General features: G+C 35.0%; 1 protein-coding gene across 9 annotated transcripts in view; it reads right to left on the reverse strand.

Annotated features, from left to right (window-relative positions):
* Positions 1 to 26,773, reverse strand: part of Eif4g3 (eukaryotic translation initiation factor 4 gamma 3) — a 304,684-nt gene that overhangs the window by 123,608 nt on the left and 154,303 nt on the right. For 4 of the 9 annotated variants that reach the window (XM_071617438.1, XM_071617440.1, XM_071617442.1 and 1 more), the window contains exons 4-8: positions 21,788 to 21,883; positions 20,254 to 20,367; positions 16,779 to 16,811; positions 5,640 to 5,819; positions 4,968 to 5,082 (exon numbers count right to left, since the gene is read on the reverse strand). In XM_071617438.1, the coding sequence (XP_071473539.1) occupies positions 4,968 to 5,082; positions 5,640 to 5,819; positions 16,779 to 16,811; positions 20,254 to 20,367; positions 21,788 to 21,883 (538 nt within the window). The remainder of the gene's footprint in view (positions 1 to 4,967; positions 5,083 to 5,639; positions 5,820 to 16,778; positions 16,812 to 20,253; positions 20,368 to 21,787; positions 21,884 to 26,773) is intronic. The other 5 variants (XM_071617441.1, XM_027937618.2, XM_027937616.2 and 2 more) reach the window with 3 other exon arrangements.

Consider the following 26,773-nt stretch of genomic DNA (forward strand, 5'->3'; position numbering starts at 1 on the left):
GATAGGGCAGAGGTGTGAGCGGGAAAGGAAAGGGGCAGGGGATTAGTAAGGATGGTGAAATGTGACAGACACCATCATCCAAAGTACATACGTGAAGACACGAATTGGTGTCAACATACTTTATATACAACCAAAGATGTGAAAATTCTGCTATATACATGTAATAAGAATTGTAATGCATTCTGCTGTCATTTATTAAAAATAATACAAAAATAATAACCATGAAATACACATAAATATTCTTATAGGTTTTCCAACTTCAATTTTTATAAAGAACTATGCCTGTTTTTAAATTATTTTAGTCCACAAGTCCTGGTGGCAAATACCTGTAATCCCAACTATTCAATGGTTCAACAAAAAGCATTACTTAAGGCCCAAAAATGCCATACAGGTCAGCAGTGTGGCTTGGCTAAGATCAGGTATTCATGCTAATCTAGGGAGATTGCAAGTTCAAGCTTAAGCAGGCAACTAAACCAGATATCGTCTCAAAATGAAAAATGAAAAAGCGGCTGGGTATGTATTTCTGTGGTAGAACTGCTTGCCTCGTACTGCAACCCCAAATACTGCAAAAAAAAGAAAAAAATTTCAGTACTACTCTTTTGTTGTTAAAATAGCTTTCTTATATTAAAATACTCAGTAAATGGAAATTTTCTGTAAAGATCTTATTGACAAAAATAAAAATGTAAAAGTCCTTTGTGTCTCCTCATTTATTTCATTTTTTATTCATTATACATGCCTATGGTATTAAAAGGTCTGGAACTACTAGTGTAACCAATGGTTAGGTTTCTTCTCATTGGTAAAACAAAAGCATAAATATGAAACAAATGTATGGTAAGATCTAGAAAGACAGGGAAATATCTTTTTATTTTTTTAATATTTTCTTTTTAGTAGTCATTGGACATATATATATAAAATTTATGTGGTATGGAGAATCAAACCCAGTGCCTCACACATGCTAGGCAAGTGCTCCACCAATGACCTACAACCCTAGCCCAAGGGAAATATTTTAACATCTGCATTCCATAAAAAACCTATTCACGATGTTTTACACATTATAGGCCTTCTAAAAACATCTGGAACTTTGAATTTTCTACAGAAATGAAGATGAACATAGTCGTTCAATGGCTAGGTTGACACAAAAACCCCAAAAGAGTTCAGGAAAAGATGGCAGAGAGGAGGAAATATATAAAACTAGAAGAAAGTGAAATATACTGGTCTGAAGCAAGAGTGAATAGGAACTGTAACTATGCTTAATTCTCGATCTTTCCCCCCCCCCCTTTTTTTGTTCCCCCTTTACCAACATTATTGCAATGACTACCTATTAACCATTCCACCCTCTTTTGCCCATGAATCTAAATTTGCCATCTTTGGGCCAAAATCCCATAGGATTGACCTAAAAATAATGTCATGTCTCCATTAGGTATTTGTATGACACAAGAGGCCTCAAAGTGTTTAAGAAACACCAACAAGAGAAAAACTGAAAAGTTTATAGAGTAAATACTATGATTAGTTCATTTTCTTCAAAACTATACAAACACTCCAAGAATTATAATGATCTAGGAGAACTTCTGGATCATGATTAAAGAGATTGATGAAGACAAAAATACTTGAGAATCATTATTCAAGAGTTCAACTACATATGGAAATAAAATGGTAGCATGCTAGAGTGGAATATAAAGCTAAAAATGGAAAGGAAGGGGCTGGGGATAGAACTCAGTTAGTGGTATGCTTGCCTCACATGCACAAGGCCCTGGGTTCAATCCCCAGCATTAAGCCCCCCACCCCCCAAAAAAAAACACCAGCAAAAAAAAAAAAAAACCTCTGGAAAGAAGACCATCCAATTCATAAACTCCAGCAGCACAGCAAGAAGGAACAAGTCTCAGGATCTGTTCCTAATAGGTTTTGCCAGTGGATGGTTTTCTGTCTCAGAACAGGACACAAACTCTGATCCTATTCCCACATCCATTTTGAATCCATACCAACAGAAGAGGTAAATGATGAAAGCAAAGACCTAAGAGTAGAAAGAGGAGAAAAGGTTCCAAAAACAGGGAATAGGAAGTGGAATATTCACAGCTTCTGGACCGTGAAGACCAGAACAGCTGTCCCCAGATGTTACAGCTGAGGAACTTATAACTGATGGAAACAACTGCACCAGACCCTCTCATTATGATACAAAGATTTTTACTACTGCCTAACTTGAAATCTGAAACGGCTACCCAAATTGTGAAAATAATCTACACTTCTAACAGTAAAGGATTAAATAAATTATGACTCATTCCAAAAACAAAATCCTATATGTAATGAAATGTTTATGAACATTCTGTGAGCAGGAGGGATTGATAAACCTCCAGAAAGTTTTAGAATATTATGAACAGTTCTATGTACACTTGATATAAATGGAAAAATATAAATCAAACCATGAAATGTTGCTTCTTGAGGGAATGGGAATGAAAAGAAACTGGCTATTTCACCTTTATATATTTTCTATAATTTCGATTTTTGTCATTAACAATTTTCATAATAAAATAAACTTTTCTTGTCTTTTTTTTTTTTGGGGGGGGGGTACTTGGGGTTGAACCCAGGAATTTTGCCCAGCCCTTTTAAAATTTTTTCAGACAAGGTCTCGTGTAGGACAACACACTTGGCTGAAATAAAGTAATTTAAGATCATAGAGTGTTTAAATCCAGAGAATAAATTACCCATTAGATGGTTGTTGGACTTGCAAAAGAATTTACTGGGGAAAACAGAATTCTTATTAAACAGAACAGACATCAATAAGTGAACCTCAACACAGTTCATTTTCATTAAAATGATCATTTCTAACAGAAATAAAGCAAGCCAAAATATGGTATAACATTGTATAATCAAATCTACAAATGATTTCATGACTAATAAACTCATCCATAGTTTATACACTGCAGTCATTTATAAAAAGCAATAGAGAGGGCAGTTAGAAACTTGTAGTAATAATTTGACCCATGTTGTTTTCTGAGTCCATAGGTGATTTACATAATCTATGAGCAAACAGAAACCTTTTAAAAAATGATTTTATAATTATAAGAAATAATTACACTCTCTTTGTAACATGGTACTAAAAGAGAAATATTCTTTAATACTAGTATGTTTATTCTAAGAAGCTCATCTTAGGGGCTGGGGTTGTGGCTCAGTGGTAGAATGTTCACCTATCATGCTTGAGGCACTGAGTTTGATCCTCAGCACCACATAAATACAAAAAAAAGATATTGTGCCCACTTAAATTGAAAAAATAAGTATTAAAAGAAAGAAGCTCATCTTACAATTTTTTCTATTTTAAAAATAATAAAAAAGATAGCCAATGTTATACTTACAAATTACTTTCATTTAAATTTTCAGAATAAGGATCAATACACTGTATGAAAACAGTGACTTATAGCTCAATTCAAGGGATACATTAGGAATATTTGAACAGTACCAGCAATATTTTATCTCAAAAACTGGAATAGGTGCCAGTGGCACAAGCGTGTAATCCCAGTGGCTCAAGAGGATGAGACAGGAAGGAGGATCACAAGTTCAAAGCCAGCCTCAGCAACATTAAGGCGCTAAGCAACTCAGTGAGACCCTGTCTCCCCAGGTACTGCCTTGCCCCCCCAAACCAACTGGGTATTGGATGTGTTATTTTTACCTTAAAATTTATATACATGGGGCTGGAGATTTTTCTCAGAGGAAAACACTTACTTTTAGCATATGCAAGGCTCTGGGTTTGATCCCCAGCAAAAAACAAAAACCCCAAAAAACAAACAAAAAACTCACGTATTTGAAATAGATGCTGTTCTGAAAATATCAAATAAACATATATTTGAGGCATTTAATGAGGTTTAACATACATATTTGAAATGGCAATTTCAAAAGGCAACATTAATTAATTAAATTTTAATTAAATGTTAATTAATTAAATTAATTAAATAATTATTTAAATTAATTAAATAATTAAAGTCAGGTATACATGGTTGCTTTGCTGATTTCACCTCAAAACTAAAAAAAAAAAAAAAAAACTTCCCTGGGATATTATAATACAAATCAATTTTATGTAAAGGTTCTTAACTAAGCTATTAAATCTCAATGTAAGGAAACTGGCTAATGGACAGATTACTATATTAAACCAGTTAAAATTTTAAGGTCTGCTTTGCTGGTATTGGGAGTTGGGGGGAGACCAATGCTTATTTAATTTTTAAGCTTAATTTTTCTAATATCCACTGATTATATCCCTTATAATACTGTAGAATTAAATTAAGTGTCAAATACAATAAAAAATTATTGGAAATATAAGTACTTCTTAATACATCTTGGTTCAGTATTGGCTTAAATGTCATATATAAGTTTGGCATTAAAAACACCTTTAATTTCTCAAAGCATTTTTACTTGAATGCTTTTACTCAAACCTTCCCATGGCACAGATTATATCACAATTTTGCAGGTAAAGAGTCATAAGTTCACTGAGTTATCCTCAGTCCTTCCACATACACTCTCCAAGTGCCTACTAATCACTGTTTCAGGAGCTGGGGATATAGCAGTAAATAAAACAAACTAAAATCCCTGCCTTTGTGGATATTACATCCCAGTGGGAAAGACAGACATTACTAAAGTCTCTCAGATACAGGGTGGAGGTAAATACCTGAAGAAAAATAAATCAAAGGGAAATAAGTATATTTATGCCATCATAGCAGATATCACGACTGACACATGGCCTCATTCAACCAGAACTACCAACTCGTTCAGAAGGTGTCATGAACTAAATATACTCCTATAATACACTTTCCTTGTAAGCCACTCTCTTTAAAAAAAAAAAAAGTAGCTTTCAAGACAGAAGTTTGCAAGATTTTATTTCCAAATCCTTCCCACAAGTAAGCTTCAATGCATAAACTAACATTTGAAATAACAAATTGAATACAACAAACTAGCAGAAGTTGTTTGATTTTTTTCCTACTTACCATAAGCATTAGGGAAGTCCCCAGGTCCTGGTCCAGGATAAAAAGGACCCGGTCCCGGTGGCTGAACTGGATATTGTTGTGGAGGCCCAACATAAGGGGGGCCACTATGACGGTACTAGAAGAGAAAAAGTATAGACGTTTATACATAATATGAAGGTAGCTTACTATGGAAAAACCAAGTAATATGTGTGTGTGTGTGTGTGTGTGTGTGTGATCATTTAAATGAGGCGAAGATATGGGTGGTTATACATAATCAAAATGTTTGCTTCCCATCCAGATGCAAGCAAAATGAAGGTAAAACTTACAGCAAATCAACACAGGCAACCATCAGCTCACTACAAAATGACTTCTGGCTGTTAACTTTTAGTGCCAGTAAATGACATCACAAGAACAAAATAACTAAAGGTAAGACCTACATGTCTCCATCATCTTAGGAATTTTTGAGTAAATACACACATATACACACAAATTTTTTTGGTAAGAAGATATTCAATTATCTTATTGTAATTTTATGGGAAATGACCAAATGGCTAGATCTTCATAACCAATGAGAAAATTTACACATTACCAAAAAATCAATGATATCAACCACCCTCCCTGCTAGCCTCTGATGAGAATCTGGGTTAATTCCCACTTTATCAATGGCCTAGCTGGGCCTGAGCGATACTTTACCTGTGGTATGCAGTACTGAGGACCCTGGGGTACTGGGTACGGCATAGGCAGATGGTTAACCATCATGATGTGCTGATTGGTCTGGTACACTGCAGTGGGTGTCTGTGCACCAGGACGAATGGAAGGACTGCTGTTTGGGATGGTGGCTCGAGGAGGCTGAATTTGAGGCCTCTGGAAAAACTGGGAGGGGGAGAAAGAATTTTTTTTAATTAAGGGGAATATATATGTTTTACTATCTTAAGTTTTCTCCTTTTTCCACTAATAATAATCTGATGGACTCCAATTCGAAATATAATATACATGAAAAGAGAATAAACTGCCTAATGAATGGGTTCACAAAACATACTTCATATATTAAGTAAAGTTCTGATCAGTGTCTTCACATTTGAAAACAATGGGGTAATCTCAACTTTAAAGCCTCAGCTGTTTTAAAATGAATGTCCTGGACCATATTATTAATTTTTAAATGCAATATAAAAACATAATGTAATTTTAAAATAAATATATTCAAAGAGTATCTGATGTTTCTCTAAAACTTTTCTGATGTATAACTGTTGCTCTTTCATAATAGGTGGTTCATAATCAACTCGTTAAAAATTAAAAGTAGTTCCCCCAAAAATTACCACCCAAGTTTTATAAAATGTTTTAAGAAGTCTCTCTGAATAATAAAGTTTTTCTCAAGTGTTCTCCCTCTTGTATTTGGAATCAAATTGAGGCCCTCATACAAGGTAGGCAAGTGCTCTAACTCAGAGCTGATTCCCAGCCCTGAACGTAAAAATTTCATCCCAGTTCATTCAAGGAAAATTAAAATGATCTATATGTTGTCACATGCCGAAGTAAGCGTTCTTTTTGAAAAAGGTGACAAAATGCCATCCTAACCTTTCTAGAACAGTTTGCAATCAAAGTAGAAAATCTAGACAGGCCTGGAATGGTCTAGAATGAGCAGAACTCCAATCTCTCAAACAGCAACCACTACCTATAGTTATTTATGGTTCTCACTGCAAGCCTAAAAGCTATGAAACTGTAGACCAATAGCATATTTCCAACATGAATGTATTTATTTATCAGCAAACAACCAATCTAATAATAATAATAATAATAATAATAGGACAGAGAAATAAAGAGGCCATGCAGAACCAGTAGTTTGTTACCTGAATGGGTCTGAATCCTCCCTTCAATTATGAAGCAAGAAAGCAGCAGGAAACAGAAAGAAAGCCAATGGAAAAGCTTACAGATCAGTAGGAAGGGGTAGACACAGCATGCAGCTCAAAAAAATCTTTCTATTTAGTAATCATAGGAGAAGAAAGAAGTCTAGAAAAATTGAAATGACAATTCTCCACTTTAGAATTCAAACACATGTGGAATCAAAGCTTCAATCACATTTAATTGAAAATAAGTAAATCCAGTAACAACAACAACAAAAAATTAAAGTTTTATCATCTTAAAAAACGATTGTTGCTTGGTAGCACAAGAACAGTTGGAACTACTGATTCCTATTTAGGCTAACAGATGGCCATTATATGATTTGGCCATTATTATTATATTTAGCTTTACTATGATTTACTCTCCATCTTAAATAGAGATAAGATTTAACAATAAAAGTGTCATTTGGTATTTAGGAGTCTGTAAATGTCCTAAGAAATAACTAAAAATTTCAATTTATGTCAGACTCTGCATGATAGAAACTTGTTCTTTTCAACTAATCAATCAGACATCTAATAGGCCAGATCTAAAATGGAGAGCTATAAAAATAATTTTTAAATGCTGTCTAGAGTCAAGATCCCCTGAATTGTTTCATAATTCCAGACATGAGTGTTATAACTGGTTCAAATAAAGCCAAACTTTGACATCTGGGCCCACTCAGGACTTATTCTGTTGTATTCTTGAGCATTGAGATACTCCAAAAGTATAAGCAACTGGTCATCTTGTGCTGAGGTGGGAAAATTGTAATCTAGTGCCCAAGGCTCATCCCCATTCAACCTTCATACCTCCAGGCAGATAAAGCCCCTAAGAGGTTAAGTCAGAAAAGCAAGAGAAAGATAAACAGGAGAATGAAGTGAATGGGGGAACCCAATGGGAAAGGCCACAAAGCAGCTGATAGAGATGCAAAGAAAGCACAAGAGGCAGAGTTGATATCCCAGGAACCTGGGACAGGCCCAAACTATAGAACCAACTCCTAGTTATCTCCACTGACACACTGCAGTGACAGGCACAACAATTTTTGTTGTCTTCAAACAGGAACACTGAAGGAGTAAACTTCCCATTGCTGGATTGCACTTTCAAAAACTACATAGCAGATGCAATCTATTATACATGAATGTAAGTGAGTTGTTAACACTTTTCCCAGATGAACTTAAGCATTTTGATAACACAGCTAATATATCAGGACCATAAAAATGTTACAGGCTTCAAGGAGAGGAAAGTCATCCATCTGCTCAAATTATTGATTATTACTAGACATCAAGGACAGTGGATAAAAAGATTCATACTGAGATCCTTTTCCATCAACTCTTAGGGGACCGCCAAAACAAGAAAACAATCAAAAAGGTGATAGTCTACTTTGGTTATATTACCACCAAATTTTGTTAAGGCACTCACATAATTGCCTAAAAAGACATGGCACTTTGGGGTGACAAAGGAGAAGGGAAGAAACTTACACATTCACTTACATAGAGTAAGAAAAATAGATACGGGCAAAATTTTCCCATAATTTTAACATTTAGGGAAGACTTTTCTTAAAAACTACATCAATGGATGTGTAACTGATGTGATTCTGCAATCTGTGTATGGGGTGAAGGTGGGAGTTCATAACCCACTTGAATCAAAGTGTGGAATATGATATGTCAAGAAATTTGTAATGTTTTGAACAACCCACAATAAAAAATTTAAAAAAAAAAAGAGGTAAAAACAAACAAAACCTCACCAAAAAAACAAAACAAAACAAAAAAAACTACTACTTTCATATTATTCTAATGGAATTCGTAACTAGAATAACCTAGGTTACATCTTATTCAGGGGGAGTTTAGAGTAGTATTTCCTTCAGTGACTGAAACAAAAAGTATTTCTAATGATACTCCTAATATTAACATACAGATAAGCCACCAAAACACAAAATTTGTAGTTATACTGACATACAATAATGTTCATACACTAAGATTTCAGCTTTGAAGCTAGGTAGACATGTATATAGGCTCTTTAAATAACAACAGTGACACTTTATATGGTACTTACTACCTACCAGGCAACATCCTCAGGGCAAATCTCAAAGGCAAGCACTATTATTAACACCCCATTAGATATGTGGAAATTGAGGGATATAGAGATTAAATTACTTGCTGAAGGTCAATTCCCATCTACAGTTTAAACAGTCATGTTCCAGGTATGTACTTTAGGTTGCCCATGCTAGGGAAGTGCTCCCTCACTGAGCTATACCTCTAGCCTCTAAGTGTGTACTTTTAACTATTATACAAGCTACCTTCTCATGACCTTGAACAACAACATATTTCAAACAAGTGTGGTCATCAGTATCCGAATTGCATTTCACTATGAAATAGAGCTTGAGATTTTAATATGTATAAGTCTAGAAAAGCTGTACCAGCTAGAAATTCAAAGAAATTAAAAAAAAAAAAAAAAGAGGATTCTTATTTCTGTGCCTCAAGTGTGGAATAGGGAGAGGGAGCACGGGAGGAATAGAGAAACTCTAGATAGGGCAGAGGGGTTGGAGAGGAAGGGAGGGAGCGTGGGGTTAGAAATGACGGTGGAATGTGATGGTCATTATTATTCCGAAGTACATGTATGAAGACACGAATTGGTGTGAATATACTTTGTATACAACCAGAGAGATGAAAAATTGTGCTCTATATGTGTAATAAGAATTGTAATGCATTCTGCTGTCATATATAAATTTTAAAAAATAGAGTAAGTTAACATGGAGCTTCATTTTTCCTCCTAAAAATGAAACTGAAAACACATACATATCAGCAGAGATTTTAATATGTATAGGTCTAGAAAAGCTGTACCAGCTAGAAATTCAAAGAAATTAAAAAAAAAAAAAAAAGTGGATTCTTATTTCTGTGCCTCTTTCTAACTATCCAATGACAAATGAAGAATTAGACTTAGTAGTAGGACAAAAAAAATCAGATTCTCAGATGGATGGGCATTGTCAATAAACCACAGGTTATTAAAAGGAATATATATTAGAAGGGATTTTCCCCAACTGCTTACAATCCTTCTGAACTCCTTTTCTTCTTGGAGGAGTGAAGAATCATTTTAAGAGTCAAACACTCCTAGTTGGAAGGACAGCATATGACATTTAGTATTATCATCTACCTAAAGTTACAAAGTCTTTTCACAACATGCCATTGGCAACCCAAGTCACAGCTCTATTTCACAGTGAAATGCTTTCTTTCTACTGGCTCCAAACTTTTCAGTCTGTATCATCTGCCCACTCACTCCATGTGTATCCCTAAAACCACAGTGAAGTCAGATCTTTCTCCATAATTGACACATCTCCACATTACCTCAAGACTGTCACCACTGTAGACATTCACTCTACTATTTTTTTCCCAAGCCAATCACCTCCTTCTCACCACCTGTCAACATGGACTCTGAACTTCCTGGTCAGCTTGCTCTGTTCTCTTAATTTGGTCCCATTAATCAAAAGTCTCACAAAATAGACAACCAAACATAATATTCAGGTGAGGTCTGCCTCTCTCAAAATATATCTGCTAGACTGGAGACAAAGCTCAGTTGAGGAGCACTTTTCTAGCATAAGAGACCTTTGATTCGGTCCCTAAAACCAAAAATAGACAAGAGGAATGGAGAGGAGGTGATGGAAGGGGGATAAGAGGGGGAAGAGAAACTATTTGTTGCTGAGTGGGCAACATTTTCTCAAAGTACTACCACATGTGATTCATTAATGAAACTAAGAATCACAGAAACTCTTTTGTCAATTACATTTTGCCACTGACTAGTACTGAATTAGAATAATTTAAAACCCTTAAATCTTCTTTATAAATAATTTGTCAATAAGCTATGCTCTTCACTTCTGTGCTCTTTGTTTGGTTTTGAAGCTCATATAGGGATTCTTGCTATTTGTTCCTTTGAAGCATTTATCTGGCAAATTTAACCAATCAGTTCAGATTGTACAGATTTTTTTAGATAACAACTTGATCATGCAATACCAAACTACATGACCATTAGAACAGAGAAGAGAGAACCATGCACAAGAAAAGAATCATCTGTTCAAGTACTTAAGTTCCTTGTCTTTTAATGGTTTACCATTTTGCCAGAGTAGAATGGCAGAGCAGAATAACAATACTCATTTGACATATAATTGGGGGCAGATCCAAAGAGCTAGGATACACTTAAAAAAGAGGCTGAAAGTGGAATATTCATGATTTGTTTATTTTTCCAGAAACATTCCAAAAGCCAGCGAAAATAATGTTTCCTCTTGTACAATTCTTCTAGAGATGCAATAATTTACCACAGTAGCCAAAGCTTCCTGGCCAATAACAATAGTATAAATGTTTTTAGAAGTTGCTAATAATTATGATGCATTATTTTGCATGACATTGCTCACTGAAAGCATCAAAAACAAACACATCTCTAACAAATTATATAATCAGAAATTCTTTGAAAATCTCTACTCATTTTTAGCATCTAGAAAAATCCCATTCAATCACAATAATTCTTCCCACATGAGGAGGGGAAATCTGAGTACTTATTATTTTGGAAAGCAATAAACATACCAAAACTATGTTTCCTGACATCCCTATCTTTATGCAGTAATATAAGTCAGGGTACTGGAAGGATAAGCAGTAAGATCTTCAATTAAGACTTTTTTTTTTTTGGTGAATATATTTTCAAAGTCTAAAATGCTGTTGAAGGACAGGCTAAGATTCTCTGACAAGTTACAAAAGGACAAGCAGTAAAAAGTCCACATAGTGGGATATCACCCAGGTATCAACCTGATTCATAATCTACTAAGAAAGTTCAGTCTAAATTTTTTTTTGTATTTCCCTGTCTAACATGTGGTCAATATTATATAATTTAGGTTTCACCAAGAATCAGAAGATGAAAGGCCAAGAGTGGAGCTCTCCAATACGGTAGTCACTAGCCATATTTCATGAAATAAAATTTAAAATTCAGGTTTTTATCTGCATTACCCACACTTCCAGTGCTCAATAATCACATGTGGCCAATAGCTATAGTATGAACAGTGCAGATTCAGAACATTTCCATCATCAAAGAAAACTGTACTATACAATGCTGCCCTGGAATATTAGGTCAGATAAGGAAAAACTAAGAATTCTATCAAGAACAAGGGGTATTCAGTCAGATCCCTAAGAAAACAGTTTGGGAAGTGAGCATCCTTGTGGAAGACTTCATTCATAGATCAAATATGTTTGGGAAAAGAAAAAGGCAAGCCAACTGGCAGCTAAAGGAGCAGAACTGGCTCTGTTATATGGCAGGCCAGGCACTTTAATTCCCAAACACCAACAAAAAATAGGGGTTATATTACATCATTTCTATCACTTATGAGCATATTGTACCCATTTTGTAATTACAAAAGCTGAAGCATGAGGTTCAACTCCTGATAGGCATTTTCTCCATTTTTCATGCTCCCCACTCTATAATTCCATGTGAACAAGACCCCAGACCCAAATGCCTATCACTATCCTTCATAAAGTTCTGAGTTCTGGTCACAAGATTGTTTAGATGCTTGATCTGTTATCCTATTCACATTCACATGCCAGGTCTGACCCTAGAGTCAAACCACAAGCCTTCACTTGTGGTTTATTTCACTTAATGAGAGTACCTAAAGCAATACAACTATGTCTCAACCTAGAAATACAACAGCACCATTTTCAGTAGAGAAATCTTTAGGGATTATATTGAAAAAATAAGTGAATTATTCTGGGAGGTGGGAATTGTTTCTGTTTTGTTTCTTCCCCCCAAAACAAAACAAACTACAATAGGAAGAAAATGCAGTTTCAATGCTTGTCACCAGGTACTATATTACTTGGTGGCACATACAGTCAAGGTTTTTGAAGTTTGTTGTTTGTTTATGCATAGTATTTAGCATTTACAAACACTGCAAGGTGTAAAATTATTTGATTCCATGAATATTTCTAAATACTAATTCCCTGGTTTTTCTCATAATGAAAAGAAGACTAAGTCATGGTATGCAACCAACCACCTGATCTCTACTGTGAAACCCGAAAGTAAAATAAGGATAGGTACATACATAACTTTAAACCACAATTACACAGATTTCAAAGACCAAACACTTGAAATAAACAAGTCAGAATCTAAAAAATCATATCAATGGCTTGTTTTGGGGTTTTTGTTTATGGTGCTGGGGATTGAACCCAGGGCCTTGTGAATGCAAGGCAAGCACTTCACCAACTGAGCTATATCCCCAGGCCCCAACGGCTTGTTTTAATTCTGAATGTATTTTCTGTTCTTTCAGTCTCTAATTACCTTGTGATTTTCAGTGTAAGAAAAAAAGGAAACATACTTTTAAAAGCTAAGAGTGTTTCACAAATAAAATGACTCAACACTTTTTATTTTAGCTTTGAAGAAAACTACAATTCCAAAAGCTCTTCAGGTAATAAAATGCAAAAAAGCCAAAAACGAAAACACCAAGACAAAAAAGAAAGAAAATATTTGATAATTTAAAGTATCCCTGCAAAAGCCACAAACTGATGATACCAGGAAGAAGTAACCCTCATAATTCTAAATGCAGCATAGTATTCCTGGTTTGCAGGGAAGTCAACAGAACTACAGGCCGGGCAGGCATTGTGGTACACACCTGTAATCCCAGGAACTCAGGAGGCTGAGGCAGGAGGATCACAAATTCAAGGCTAGCCTCAGCAACTTGGCAAGGACCTAAGAAACTCAGTGTGACCCTGTCTCAAAATAAAAAAAAGGGCTAGGTATGTGGCTCAGTGGTTGAGCACAGCTAAAGATCAACCTGCCAACACTTTCCTGAGTCATATTACTCATGAAAAATCTTGCTCCACATAGATTTCTAAAAGTTTTCCTGGATTGTTGGAATGAAGTAAGGATAAACTGATATCACATGCCTTTAATAACTCAGGAAAAAAGTTAAGAAAACAGAATTTCTCAGTCAACTATTTATAAAATGCTTATACCATCCTGATTTGAAGACCACTGCTACGGAATACAAGCAGAGAAACAGAACTTAAAAACTAATAAACAATCTATAAGAACCTAGCTACTCTTATAAGAAGGTGGGCACGGGTTATTTTGTAATATGGTACTAGTTTCAAAATCTACCCAGCATTCCATCAGTCAATTGCAAGACAATCTATAAAAAGAAATGAGGCCAAGGGTAATGTTAATTCCGTTTACTAATGCTCTGCCTTAAGAGAAAGAGAGGTATACAAAGTGAACATGTAAAAAAACAGAAACTAAACTGTGCCTTATATCAAGGAGCTTAGGGGGCTGGGGCTGGGACTCAATGGTAGCGCACTTGCCTGGTATGTGTGAGGCATTGGGTTTGATTCTCAGCACCACGGATAGATAGATAGATAGATAGATAGATAGATAGATAGATAGATAGATAGATAGATAGATAAAATAAAGAGCTATCAATAACTTAAAAAAAAAAAAAGGAGCTCAGAAAACTTTTCCAATTCCTTTTCACCACTTAATTCGCAAATTAAATGTTTCTATGACTCTGGTTCTTGAATGCAGATTTCCCAGGTTTCTCTTTTAGGAGAATCTGGCTTGACAGGGAATGAAATTTCAACCTTGCATATGTAGCCTGGACTAAATTTCATAAACAAAATTATAATATCTTGGGTGGGGGTTGTGGCTCAGTGGCAGAGAGCTCACCTAGCAAGTGCGAGGCCCTGGGATTTAGCCTCAACACCACATAAAAATAAATAAAGGTACTGTGTCCAACCACAACTAAAAAATGAAAGTTATAATATCACCTTTTTACCTAAGGGCCTATCTTTTTCAGTACTAGTAGTAACCCTTATGTCCTGGATTCTCACTCTGCTAATCATTTTACTTGCATTATGTCGCTGATTCTTTTTTATTATTATTATTATTTTTTAAGTTGCCGACAGACCTTTATTTTGTTTATTTATATGTGGTGCTGAGAATCGAACCCAGTGCCTCACATATGCCAGGAAAGTGTGCTACTGCTGAGTCACAGCCCAAGCCTTCACTGATTCTTTATATTAATCTTGAGATGGTATTACTATCTCCATTTTACTGATAACAAAACTGAAGCTGTGTATTATCTAAGTGGGAACACTCAGATAATAATAAGGAATCATTAGGAAGCTGAGGCATTAGAATCTCAAGCTTCAGGTCAGCCTTAGGAAACTGGCAAGACCCTATTCTCAAAATAAAAAGGCTAGGGATGTAGTTCAGTGGTAAAGTACCTCTAAGATTAATTCCCAGTGCTGAGAAGATTAAAAACAGTCAAACCTAGGTCTGTCTACCTGATAGCAAAGTCCAGATCCGCACCCCCTTATTTTGCGGCAGGTGGGGGTGGGAGAGAGGTGCAGGTACTGGGAATTGAACCCAGGGACCCATGACCACTGAGTCATATCCCCAACACTTTCTTTAAATTTTGAGACAGGGTCTTGCTATATAGCTTAGGGGATCACTAGATGCGAAGGCTGGCTTTGAATTTAAGACCCTCCAATCTCAGCTTCTTGAGTTGCTGGGATTACAAGTGAGCCATTCCTGGGTCAAAGTCCAAACTCTTAAAGCACTTTATAATACTATTTTTTTTAAGTTATAAATGGACACAATACCTTTACTTTATTTATTTTTACGTGGTACTAAGGACTGAATCCAGTGTCTCACACATGCTAGGCGAGTGCTCTACCACTGAGTCACAATCCCAGCCCCTACAATACTATCTTTTAAGGCTAAAAACTACCTGAGATTTATTTCTTTATGAAATCTAAACAGACATCTGATTCATTTAAAATTAGTTTTCCTACAAAGTACTTTTAACACTTCAGGATGTAGAAAGTCATTATGTTATCCAAATTGAAAGCACGACATTTTAAGAAACTGATTCTTGTACTGAAGGCCTTCAATTAAACAGTATCCATTTAGTCAGTAATAAAAGCTCTAAATATGACACCACTGGGAAATACTGGTAATATTTCCCTTATTTTTTTGACAGTACTATGTTGCATAAAAATAATTACTTAAACCAGCTATCACTTACTGACTGCTTACTTTGTATCGATACCTTACGTGTATATAATCTCTAAAAGAAGGTGTTATCCCTGTTTTATCCATATTTTACATATGAGGAAACAGGCTCAGAAAGACTTGCTTAAAACAACTGGTTACACAATAGAGCTGGTAATACAAACCTTGATCTATCAGAGTCTAACCTAAACTTCTCCCAGGACACCAGGAGAAGATGTTTCAGAACACTCCAAAGTAGGAGGAAGGTGTGTATGAAAGTCTTTGTTCTCCCAAAATGCTAAGTTTTGATAAATAACACAGTACTAGCATGCACATTTTTAAAATTTTAATTCCTATAATAAATTCATTTTAATAAACCAGTAGGCAAAAAATATTAAAAATAAATAAGGCATCTATTTTCTATGTATGCTAAGAATAAAGATAATTTACACAGCAATTCAATGTATATTGTTGTTAATGTCATTAGGTCTAAGTTAGTAATTGATATTAATAGTGGTTTTAGAAATACTAAAGCTATTTTATACACATCAAAACAAATTACATCAGAATGTTAACAGAAAACCCTTAGAATGTTGCCTGCTCCATTCAGTTAAATTTCAACAATATAGAGATCAACAAAGTTTCTGAAGTCTTAATATATCTAAATTTTTCAAAGTTGTCTAATTTCAAATCAATCTTTTTTAGAAAGAAAAAAAGATCAGAGTATTAAAAAAATTTGCTGTGAACAGAAGCAAAGGGGTACATTAATAACAAAATGCAAAGGAATTATTAAAGGACAATAAGAACTGAACTACATCCGATAGAAACTACTCTGGAAAGAGTAATTTGGGTGATTCCGTGGGTGGCAGCATTCTAAGAGTCAGCAGCTACTGAAGCTCCCGCCTATTAGTTAAGGGTGATAGTGAAGGGGCAAGGGTACAGTACCTGATGATGGGCAGGTCGAGGCCCCGCTGCAAACTGAGAAAAGGAGGGAAAACAAACACAAAAGGAAAGGCACAAAGAGTCAGAAACACAACAACAAAAACCAAAATGTCACACAATATGCCAAAAGAAAAAACCCACAAGAAAAAAAAAAAAACATAGAACAGTCAAAGCTTTGCTGCAGGACAGTGACAGACAGGTACTACGATTCAACAGGTTAACAACACTACCAAGATAGTTTGTCATTTATCAGCTAGAAGAAAAACAGCTAAGCTGTTAGATACCTAGAGTGCTCTCTAATAGGAATACTTCAAATAAACAAATAAATAAATAAAGCCTAAATCAGGCAGATGAAAGTTTTAGACACTGGGTGATTATATTAAGACAAACATGAAAATCAAGTATGCTATATGTAACTGATACAGCCAGATGACATGAGAAATGCGTTTACATTACAAGAAATAGTCAAGAGATCATTATAATGTCTGGCAGGAAATAAATGTAACAGGACTAATAGCAAATTTTCTTAACGTAAATGAGGGATCTTATACATGAATTTGAAGTTTCTGTATTTTCCTCTTATTTCTTGAAGTTAAAGCATAAAGGTTTATGAAAAATACACTTTTTAAATGTACTTAACTGTTAAATTTAATACCAGGCATGTCAAAGCAAATAGCTGGTAAAGAACATCAGTGTCTTACATGATTAATCAAAATGGTACTATTTATAGGCTTGAGAAGGAAAAAAGAAAAAAAAGAATTTAAAAAGTCAAATCTCTCATTCTTATTTGTTGAGAACAGCAAACACTATTCTTATGTACCTACTGCTATTTGTTATGAGAATAAAAGGAAAAGGAAACCTAATTCCTCAGCTAAATCATACAGTGCTTCAAAGTCAATAATATATATTCCAAAGCTTCCTTCAACTCAGAATGGAAGAAAAGCTCCTCATTCATGAAAATTTCTATTGCCAAACCTCTAAAATCAAACAATTCAACAGAGCAAACTTTGGCTTCCATTATGTTTCAATTAAAAAGGACCAAAAAAAATACAGGGGCATGTACAGCCATATATTATATAGTACTAATACATTAGGTAGGATGATGTTAATCACCCTCTTTAATAATGAAAATATTTAGAAAGTAAATGTTTTGAGTGTAAACCACACAGGGTTTTTATTTAATACCTTTAAAGTATTAATACCTTCATACTTCCTATGAAGAACATTCCATGAATTTATTACCACAGATGAATTAGACTGAAGATTAAGAAACAATCCTTCATGCTCAGAATTTAAATCATGTGCAATAGAATCTTGCAAGAGTTTCAGAATTGTTTTCCCAACTAACACTGTTGTCACACACAAAAAAATGTAAACAAATTTCATTGGACCACATGGCCAAAATGTCAGATAACCTGGAAGACAGTTCTGTCAAGAATTCACCTTAAAAACAAAAATATCAACTATTGTTTTAAGTAATGAAAGACTCCCTAATGATTTATAGTGTAGGGGTGTGTTAGGTGGGCCATAATAATTGGCTAAACACTATAATCAGTTTTTCAGAATAGTAGTCACAGCAGCAGTTATGGTTATTGGGGAAAATATTATCTTCAAAGAAATTGATGTCTTTTAATTTTCCAATTACGAGAACAAAATAGATCATATCTCTGTTATGGACATTAAATTTCAAGAATAAGCAATACCACCCATGTGATATGAAAGTAGGGGGTGGAAGTAAGATGTTTCTTCACAGGAGAATTTTCAAGAAAATGGGAGAGAAGGGCCATGTAAAAGAGTAACCTGAGTACAGCAGTACCTGTCTTATCACTGTTCCACAGAAAGGCCCCGTTTCCAAAGCTCTAATATAATAGTTGAAACTTTACATATTTGGAATGCTCCATTCAGTAGAGAACTTTCCATGAACAAAGAGGACTACCTTATAAAATTATACATATATTAAGAAAGAAAGAAAAGAAAACCACAACTTAAGGTAGTGGGAGAAAGTAACCTTGGATAGTACCCTAGTCTATTTTGCACTAGTCACCATTGGCTATTGAATTTTTCATTTGGAATGACAATAGTCTTAATGCTGAGGGTAACTGTAAGCAACAGAACAAACTGTAGTCGCTGCTGGCTCTAATTAAAAAGAGAAAATCCCTTTTTTTCTTTTTTCTTTTTTTAAGAGGGGTCTTTAAGATGGTGAGGATTGTAGATATAAAGGAAAGTAGCCTTATGTGAACTTGGAATCGATGTTAATGCCACCCACCCATCCACTCACACACTCACCCTTCTATGCATACTTGGTTTACCCAATGTGACATTGATGTAACTTTAGTGTTTGGCACCACAAAATATAAAAATAACCAATGGTTACAGGTTATTACAATAGCCAAACTGTTCTCTCTTTCCCAATTTCAAGATATCAATAGCTTCACTATTTTTAAGACTATTTAAAAAAAAAAAAACTGCTTTAAGAGTTCTAAAACAATAAGGAAATGAAATAGATAGGTAGCTTATTAGTATTTTTTTAATAAGACGTCCCACATTATGAACTTAACTAAGATACTAAGTTTCAAATAGAAATAAAGGCACAAAGATAATCTGACAGAAAAGTGAGGGCATTTGAAGCCACCTGATTGCAAAGTCAGCTACCCAATGAAGAACAGAAAAGCCTAAACTGTGTAATTGCCAATGGCCTATTAATGCAGAAATAGAATGGAGTAAGCCTCAGCTGCTCTACAAAGCCATGGGAAGTGCCCTTCCTTAGTGCAACACCTTACCTCTCCTCTCCTTCCCAGTTAAGACAGCTGTGGGATGAATGAGACTAGACTATGGCAACTTGGGATGTAAACAGAAAATGCAGTACTGCCAAATTTCATACCCCAACTTCACCCTCCCAGCACCAACATAAACAAAATAAAGAATATCAAACCCAAAACAATAAGCAAGAATAGTTCAGGTTTTGCTAATCTTGCACTTGTTTTGGGGCATGTAATGGAATGTTATATGTGTGGTTTTTAGTAATGGGGGTGGTAATGGTCACTAGCAGAGCAGATGGCAAAAAACTGCATAAAGGATAGTCTCTGAAGAGTTTATGACCACAGAAAAATGGCTGACAACTATAGGTAATTTCCCCCTTGATATTCAATTATCAAATGGAAAGGGGGGGGTTAAAGAAGCCTTGAAATTTATCTTTTAAATTCAAATTTATCTGAAAAGAATATCCCACTTCAAGTTCAAAATAAAGAAAAACCTAAACCCCAAATTATTCCTAACTAATTCCCAATAGAGAAGACCCACCCAATTTGTTATTCTTTTCCCCACTATGCCTGGCAAAAACTGCCACGCTAGGTTAGACTTTCAGAGAGGAAGCAATCAATGCATTTGCGTTCATCAGCCAATAAGTGGATGTGGTCAAAAATTATGAGTGCCAGAGGCACCACTGCCTGCAAGAAGTACAGTTTGTTATATTGCTTACAATGCAGTATTTTATCCAGCCTCTTCCAGCCAAGGACCTGTAAACGGGAGTCTGTTCCAAAACCTTCCTCCTCTTCCAGTTGTCTGTGCAATGTATTGGCACTGTTCTGCTGGGCTGTCAAAAAAACTGGTTTAGAGATGCAGCTCTTCAGTCAGGTTTTGCGCCAATTCTAACCATGTAAATTTAATTCTTTTATTTTCCAATAATTAGAAAAAGGGGGAAGGGTAAGAGGTCCATAGAACTCTTTGCAATCAGAGCTTACCATAATGTTCCATGCTTAATGATTAAAACCAGGGCCTATCTAAATTGATTTGATGAGACCTCAGGCCCGCTCCAAGTAGTCAAGTGTCCACATCCCCAAACCACTCTCAGAACAAAACTTGCACCAGACATTGTGTTCACCATTTCAGAAAAAAAAAAAAAAAGAAGAAAGAAAGAAAAAGAGACAGAAAGAGAGAGAGAGACACACAAGCAAACAGGCAACTAGGACAAAAGTCCCTCCTCCTTGGAATGGTTCTTCCACCCAGTGGGGAGAACCAGGATCTAAGACCAGGTATTGGAAAAGAGGGCCACAGGGAAAAGACAGGAAGAGGGTAAGAAAGAGATTACATTTTGGTGCAGTCTATGCTGTCCTAATTCTTTGACTAAGTCTTTGGTACATTTCAACAATTTGGATTCATGCATAAAACCAAATGAATAGGAGCTAATGCAATGAAGTATTCCTGTATTCCAGGCAAAAAAGCAGTGGTGGGGAACAAAAAGAAGATTTTCTGTGTTCAGAAGAATACACAGAGCTGAGGTAAAGAGAGGGATGTGAGATACAATGAAAGCTGTTACAGAAACACCTTCTAGCCAAAGCTCATCATGCAGGGCAGGAAACGATATTCTAAGGGAAGGACAGCTGAAGCCACTGTATACTTTCGTGAGACAGAAGGATGAACCTTGAGTAAATTCTCAATCTTTGCAGTACTTGTTGCAATCCAGGTGAAGGATAAACAAAGAGGATGATAGCATTTGCATTGTATGACAATTTATTTACCATTTGAAGAAATGAATACACCCCTGGTGTATGTCATGCACATGTCCACACTGTAAAATGATTAGAACTGATCCAGTGACAATGAGTCAGAAGTCTTATTTCCCGAACCACCAGAATTTAAGACTACTTAGCAAAATTCAGTTTACTTTAAAAAAATCATTATGTTTTACTCTTCTGGATTTTGAACAGTACAACACTCACATTAACAGCTGAAATGAAGTACACCTGAATGCAACCAGACTTTAAAGAATCATCACAGACAAGCAAAAATGATCTAAAAGCTCCACCTCTTTTATTCATAATAAATTCAAATTATTCCTACGATAAGGTCTGAAAATGCAATGCTAACCAATAACACTAATAATAATAATAAAAAAATCAACTATGAAACAAATGTCCAAAATCCAGTAAAAATACTTGCCAAATGAACCCAGGCTACTATACACAAAAACTAAGGTGGAAAATATTATTTGGAACAAGCTTTTGTTTACTTACCGGAGAACGGGTTTGAGGTTGTGAATTCATTGTCTGAGGGGCTTGAGGGTATACCAACGTGGTTGGACCTGCATTCTGTCCAGAGGGATAAGGGGTCTGTCAAAGAATGGCAAGAACAATATCATATTTTGAAAAAATATGGCATGGCATCTCAAATTCAAGATTGTAAAAAAAGTTAATGAAAATGGTTATTAATGTGGTTTACAATTCTATTTTTTTAAATTTTAACTTATTACAATATGCAGCAACTAAGGATCAGCACAACATTTTTTTTTTTACAAATTACTGTAAATCTCCATAATAAGGATTCAACAGCAACCCAAAGATGAGGCACAATTATTTGAAACTCTGAGTGGAAAGAAAACCCACTGTAATTCATCAATTTCTGAAATGGAAAGTCCAAGTCACAAACAGAACCCAACTCAACTGGGGTTAACTCATTACCATTGTGATGTGCTTTCCAAATTACCCAAAGGCAGCCCTTATGGAAGACGTCTCATAACCACAACCAGTAGCGCACACAGTTAACTGGTCTCTTGCCAAAGCTTACACCTTAATCCTTCTACATGATCCCATAAAAATCAAAGGTTAAGAACTTTATAACTAAATTAAGTGATCATACCCATATTAACTTCCATAGGTTTTTTTTAAAAATAAGACATAAAGGCTAAAAACTGTGAGAATGAATTTAGAAAAGAAAAAAAGAAAAGATTTACAACATGTTTAAAGTGAAATGCGAAGAAGCTCAGGAAACATAGAACCAATTCAATTCAGACTGTAATTACAGCTACTTAATGCTGTGATTGGTTTGGGCATGAATTGTTTTTTCCCTATGAATGTAAAACGGAACACCACCTAACCTCACAAAGCAGTTGCTAAGATTAAATGAGATTAATGAGATAAATCATTATGCAGTTATATTTACTTGCCACAATTACCAGTTCTATAAATGAGGAAATCAAAGACTAGAAAATTTAAGTGTCTTACACTATATAACTAAATAAAGGACACATCTGGAAAGTAGCAACATTGCTTCAATGAATAAATGAATTATCTATAAGTTCTGGCCCCCGTTTACCATTTAACAGAAGTTCAACTAGGCTCACCAATTTTAAAGTAAATGTTTAAAAAGATTCATCATGGCTTTCAAATAATGAAAACAAAACTAAAAGTTTCAAAACAGACACAGAGGATATCTGGCAACCTATAATAGGATATCTATTATTATAGTTCACTCTAAAGATAACACTAAGATTCAACATGAGGCTGATTTAATTTCTTAACAAAGTTCTATTACAACTGTTCACAAACTGGAAAACATGGCAGTAAGTATCTCATTTCTATTAAATACTTGATAACTGGATCAAACATAAACCAAAAAAAATTATTCAGGTTTGTTTTTCACCAAGATTGCTTTTACTACATATCATGGTCAAATGCTGAAAATCTTGACTATTCACCTTAGGAGAAAATGTGGTATATGAAAGATTTTTTAAAATCAATTCTGGCCAGATTTAGATCAGAACAGTACTTCTTCAAATTCTACAAAAGCATTTGGATATAACTTTAAAATGTTAATTTTATTCTTCATTAAATTGAAGAAAATCAAATATCCGGAAACTAATTTCTTTGTGATGAATCTCCTTGATTTTAGGATATCTAGATACCTTCTTAAGATTCAACTGCTATGTGAAGTATAAGCTTTTAGTTGTCAAAATATTATAACACTAAAATATACAACTTGTGAAAACAGTAAAAATATTATTTCTTTCTATACTTCAAAGTGAAGTGAGCTCTTACAGAGACCAAAGAAAAGTAACCCGCTGTTTTTCATAGAACATGCTAAAAGCATGCATAATGATATTTAACCTCATTAAAATTTCAGTAATATTATCAACACTGGAAACAAAAACTGCAACAGATAATCAAAGGAAAAAGAAGTACATGGATTAGCATTCAGATACAAACTTCTTTTTTTCTGTAATAACACTCACCCCTAACCATAGAGTGGCGTCCTATCAAGATTGCTCCCAATGCGCCTTCTATAGACTATATCACTGCTCCCAAATGATTACTAATAAAGCAAAGAATTGCATTTTACTGTAGCTTGGGCATTCTATTCTAAAAAAATGTAAAAAAAAAAAAAAAAATCCTAAAACCCCAAATACATTTTATCTTATATTTACACTGCATATATGCCAAGAACTAGCTTAGACACTGCATACAATTGTATCTAAATGCAAAGAATCATGTCTAATGGAGCCATACATACAAGCAACATTGACAATATGGGGTATTTAACACTAGCATTTAATAAACAAATTTTACCTACAGCTTACTCAGTTCTCTCTCTGACCACTTGTCCATTCTTTATGGCTGCCTTTAGAAATTTCTTAGGAACGTGTATGATTTGTATCTATTGTTGCTGCAAGCAGTGCACTTGGTAAAAGATGCCTCTGTTATCTTTAATTTATCCTTTGTATTTAATGGCATGATTAATCAAGTTCACTGGTAAACTTATTCTATAATACTTTCCTTAATTTATTAGTATGCCTTGTTGAAAAATAATGCAAAAGCTGAGCACAGTGATGTGTGCCTATAATCCCAGCAAAGCAGGTGGCTGAGGGAAGGAGGAGGACTGCAAGTTTGAGGACAGCCTGGGCAACTTAGTAAGACCCTATATCAAAAATAAAAAATAGAAAGGGCCTGGGGTTAGGGCTCAGTGGTAGAGGGAATGGGTTCAATCTTCAGCATCACATAAATAAATAAGTAGTAGTGTCCCTCTACTACTTAAAAAAAAAAACAAAAACAGAAAGGGCTGGGATGCAGCTCAGTGGTAAGCACTAGTACGGGGAGGAGATACAACAGTAAAAACAGAACTAGCAGGTGTATAAACTAACAAATTGTCAACAAAATACCAGTGAAGACAAGCAAATCACAACAGTCCTTATGAAACACTCTTTTTGTAAGGTAAGAACTTAATGACCTTTAAATTCATAACAACTATTTTTAAAAACATTCCTTTGGGCTGGGGATGTGGCTCAAGCGGTAGCGCGCTCGCCTCGCATGCGTGCGGCCCGGGTTCAATCCTCAGCACCACATACAAAGATGTTGTGTCCGCCGAGAACTAAAAAATAAATATTGAAAATTCTCTCTCGCTCTCTCTCTCTCTTTAAAAAAAAAAAAAAAAAATTCCTTTGGGTAAGTTAACCAAAAACAGAAATTTGAGGGTGAATTCCATTGCAAGACAAAATAAGCTAACAATTCCACATATTAATTAGTTCAAAATATTAAATTATAAAAAAATAAACATTTGACAATGGGCTAAACCGTACAAAAACCATTCGAACAGAAAACATAGCTTACTATGACTCAGGAACTTTTCAAAATTCTCCATGTAATTCAAAGGTGAAACATCATTTCCCTTAATATTAAGGATCTTTTGTTTGTTTGTTTTATAGTCTGGGGGTGGAACCCAGGGCCTCACACATACTAGAAAGGCACTCACCCCTGAGATACACCCCCAGCCCCTTTTTTTATTTTAAGACAGATTCTCACTGAGGGTCTCACTCAATTGCCAAGGCTGGCCTTGAACTTGTGTTCTTCCTGCCTGACTTTAAAAGCTATTGGAATTACGGGTGTGTACCACTGTACCCAGCCTGCTTTAAGACAATTTTTTTAAAAAATATTTTTTAGTTGTAGATGGACACTATGCATTTATTTATTTATTTTTATGTGGTGCTGAGGATTGAACCCAGGGCCTCACATGTGCTATGCAAACACTCTACCACTGAGCCACATTCCCCGCCCTTAAGGTTCTTTCTTTAAATAAACACTGCCATAAAGAGTAAATTCTTTAAGTAAACACTGCCATAGTGGGCATATGTCTGAATATGCCCAGATGGGCTGCCAGGTTTTCAAAGAACCATTAGGTAACAGTTACTCAATTTTCGATTCTATAATTCGTTTTCTAGGAACTTACTCTATGGAAACTTCATAATGTGCGCTCTAAAAAATTTAGAAACATTCTAATTGCCATATATAGGACAGGTGAAATTAGGTTATGCCTAACTAATGAGAGAATACAGCATAATCTTAAAAGAATGAGGTAAATGTACATATACTAGCATGAGAAGATGTATATTACATTATTACATTAAGTGACAAGAGAAAATTGTATAATCTATAATCCTTATGTTCAAAAGAACCCTTGTTTTCTTTTAAAGAAAATAGGTACATTAAGAAAGTCAACTCCTAAATCATAATGAAATATCAATAATATTTACTGAAATCTAACACAAAGAAAACACCATACTGTGGGTTTTGAGCATAAGTGAGGTCTGAGGTACGAATGTTTTATTTTCTGAGAATTTTAATTATCAATAAAGAGATGAATATAGGTATAAGAAGCATTTATCCAGCAAGAGAAGGTAGTCCTTGCAGTCACTGAAAAAGAAATAAAAATAATTTAATGGTGGGCTGGGTACAGTTATAGCTCAGCCCAGGTAGGGTTCTTTCCTAGCATACGTGAGGCACTAGGTTCAATCCTCAGCACCACATACAAATAAATAAAATAAAGGTATTGTATTCACCTACAAATAACAGTATTTTAAAAAATAATAATTTGGGGCTGGGGTTGTGGCTCAGTGGTAGAGTGCTTGCCTAGTACACTGGGTTCAATCCTCAGCACCTCATAAAAATGAAGTAAAGATATTGTGTTTGCCTACAACTAAAAAAGAGAGATAAATACATAAATAAAAATGATAATAATAATAATAATAATTTGGGACTGGGGTTGTGGCTCTGTAGCAGAGCGCTTTCCCAGCACATGTGAGGCACTGGGTTCAATCCTCATCAGCACCACATAAAACAAATAAAATAAAGGCATTGTGTCCATCTACAACTACAAAAAAATATTAAAATAATAATAATTTAATGGTATGGAATGAATCTGAGACAAAATGTTTAAATAAACCCACATATTAC

The sequence above is a fragment of the Marmota flaviventris genome, chromosome 10, assembly GCF_047511675.1.
Source record: "Marmota flaviventris isolate mMarFla1 chromosome 10, mMarFla1.hap1, whole genome shotgun sequence".
Classification (NCBI taxonomy): Eukaryota; Metazoa; Chordata; class Mammalia; order Rodentia; family Sciuridae; genus Marmota; species Marmota flaviventris.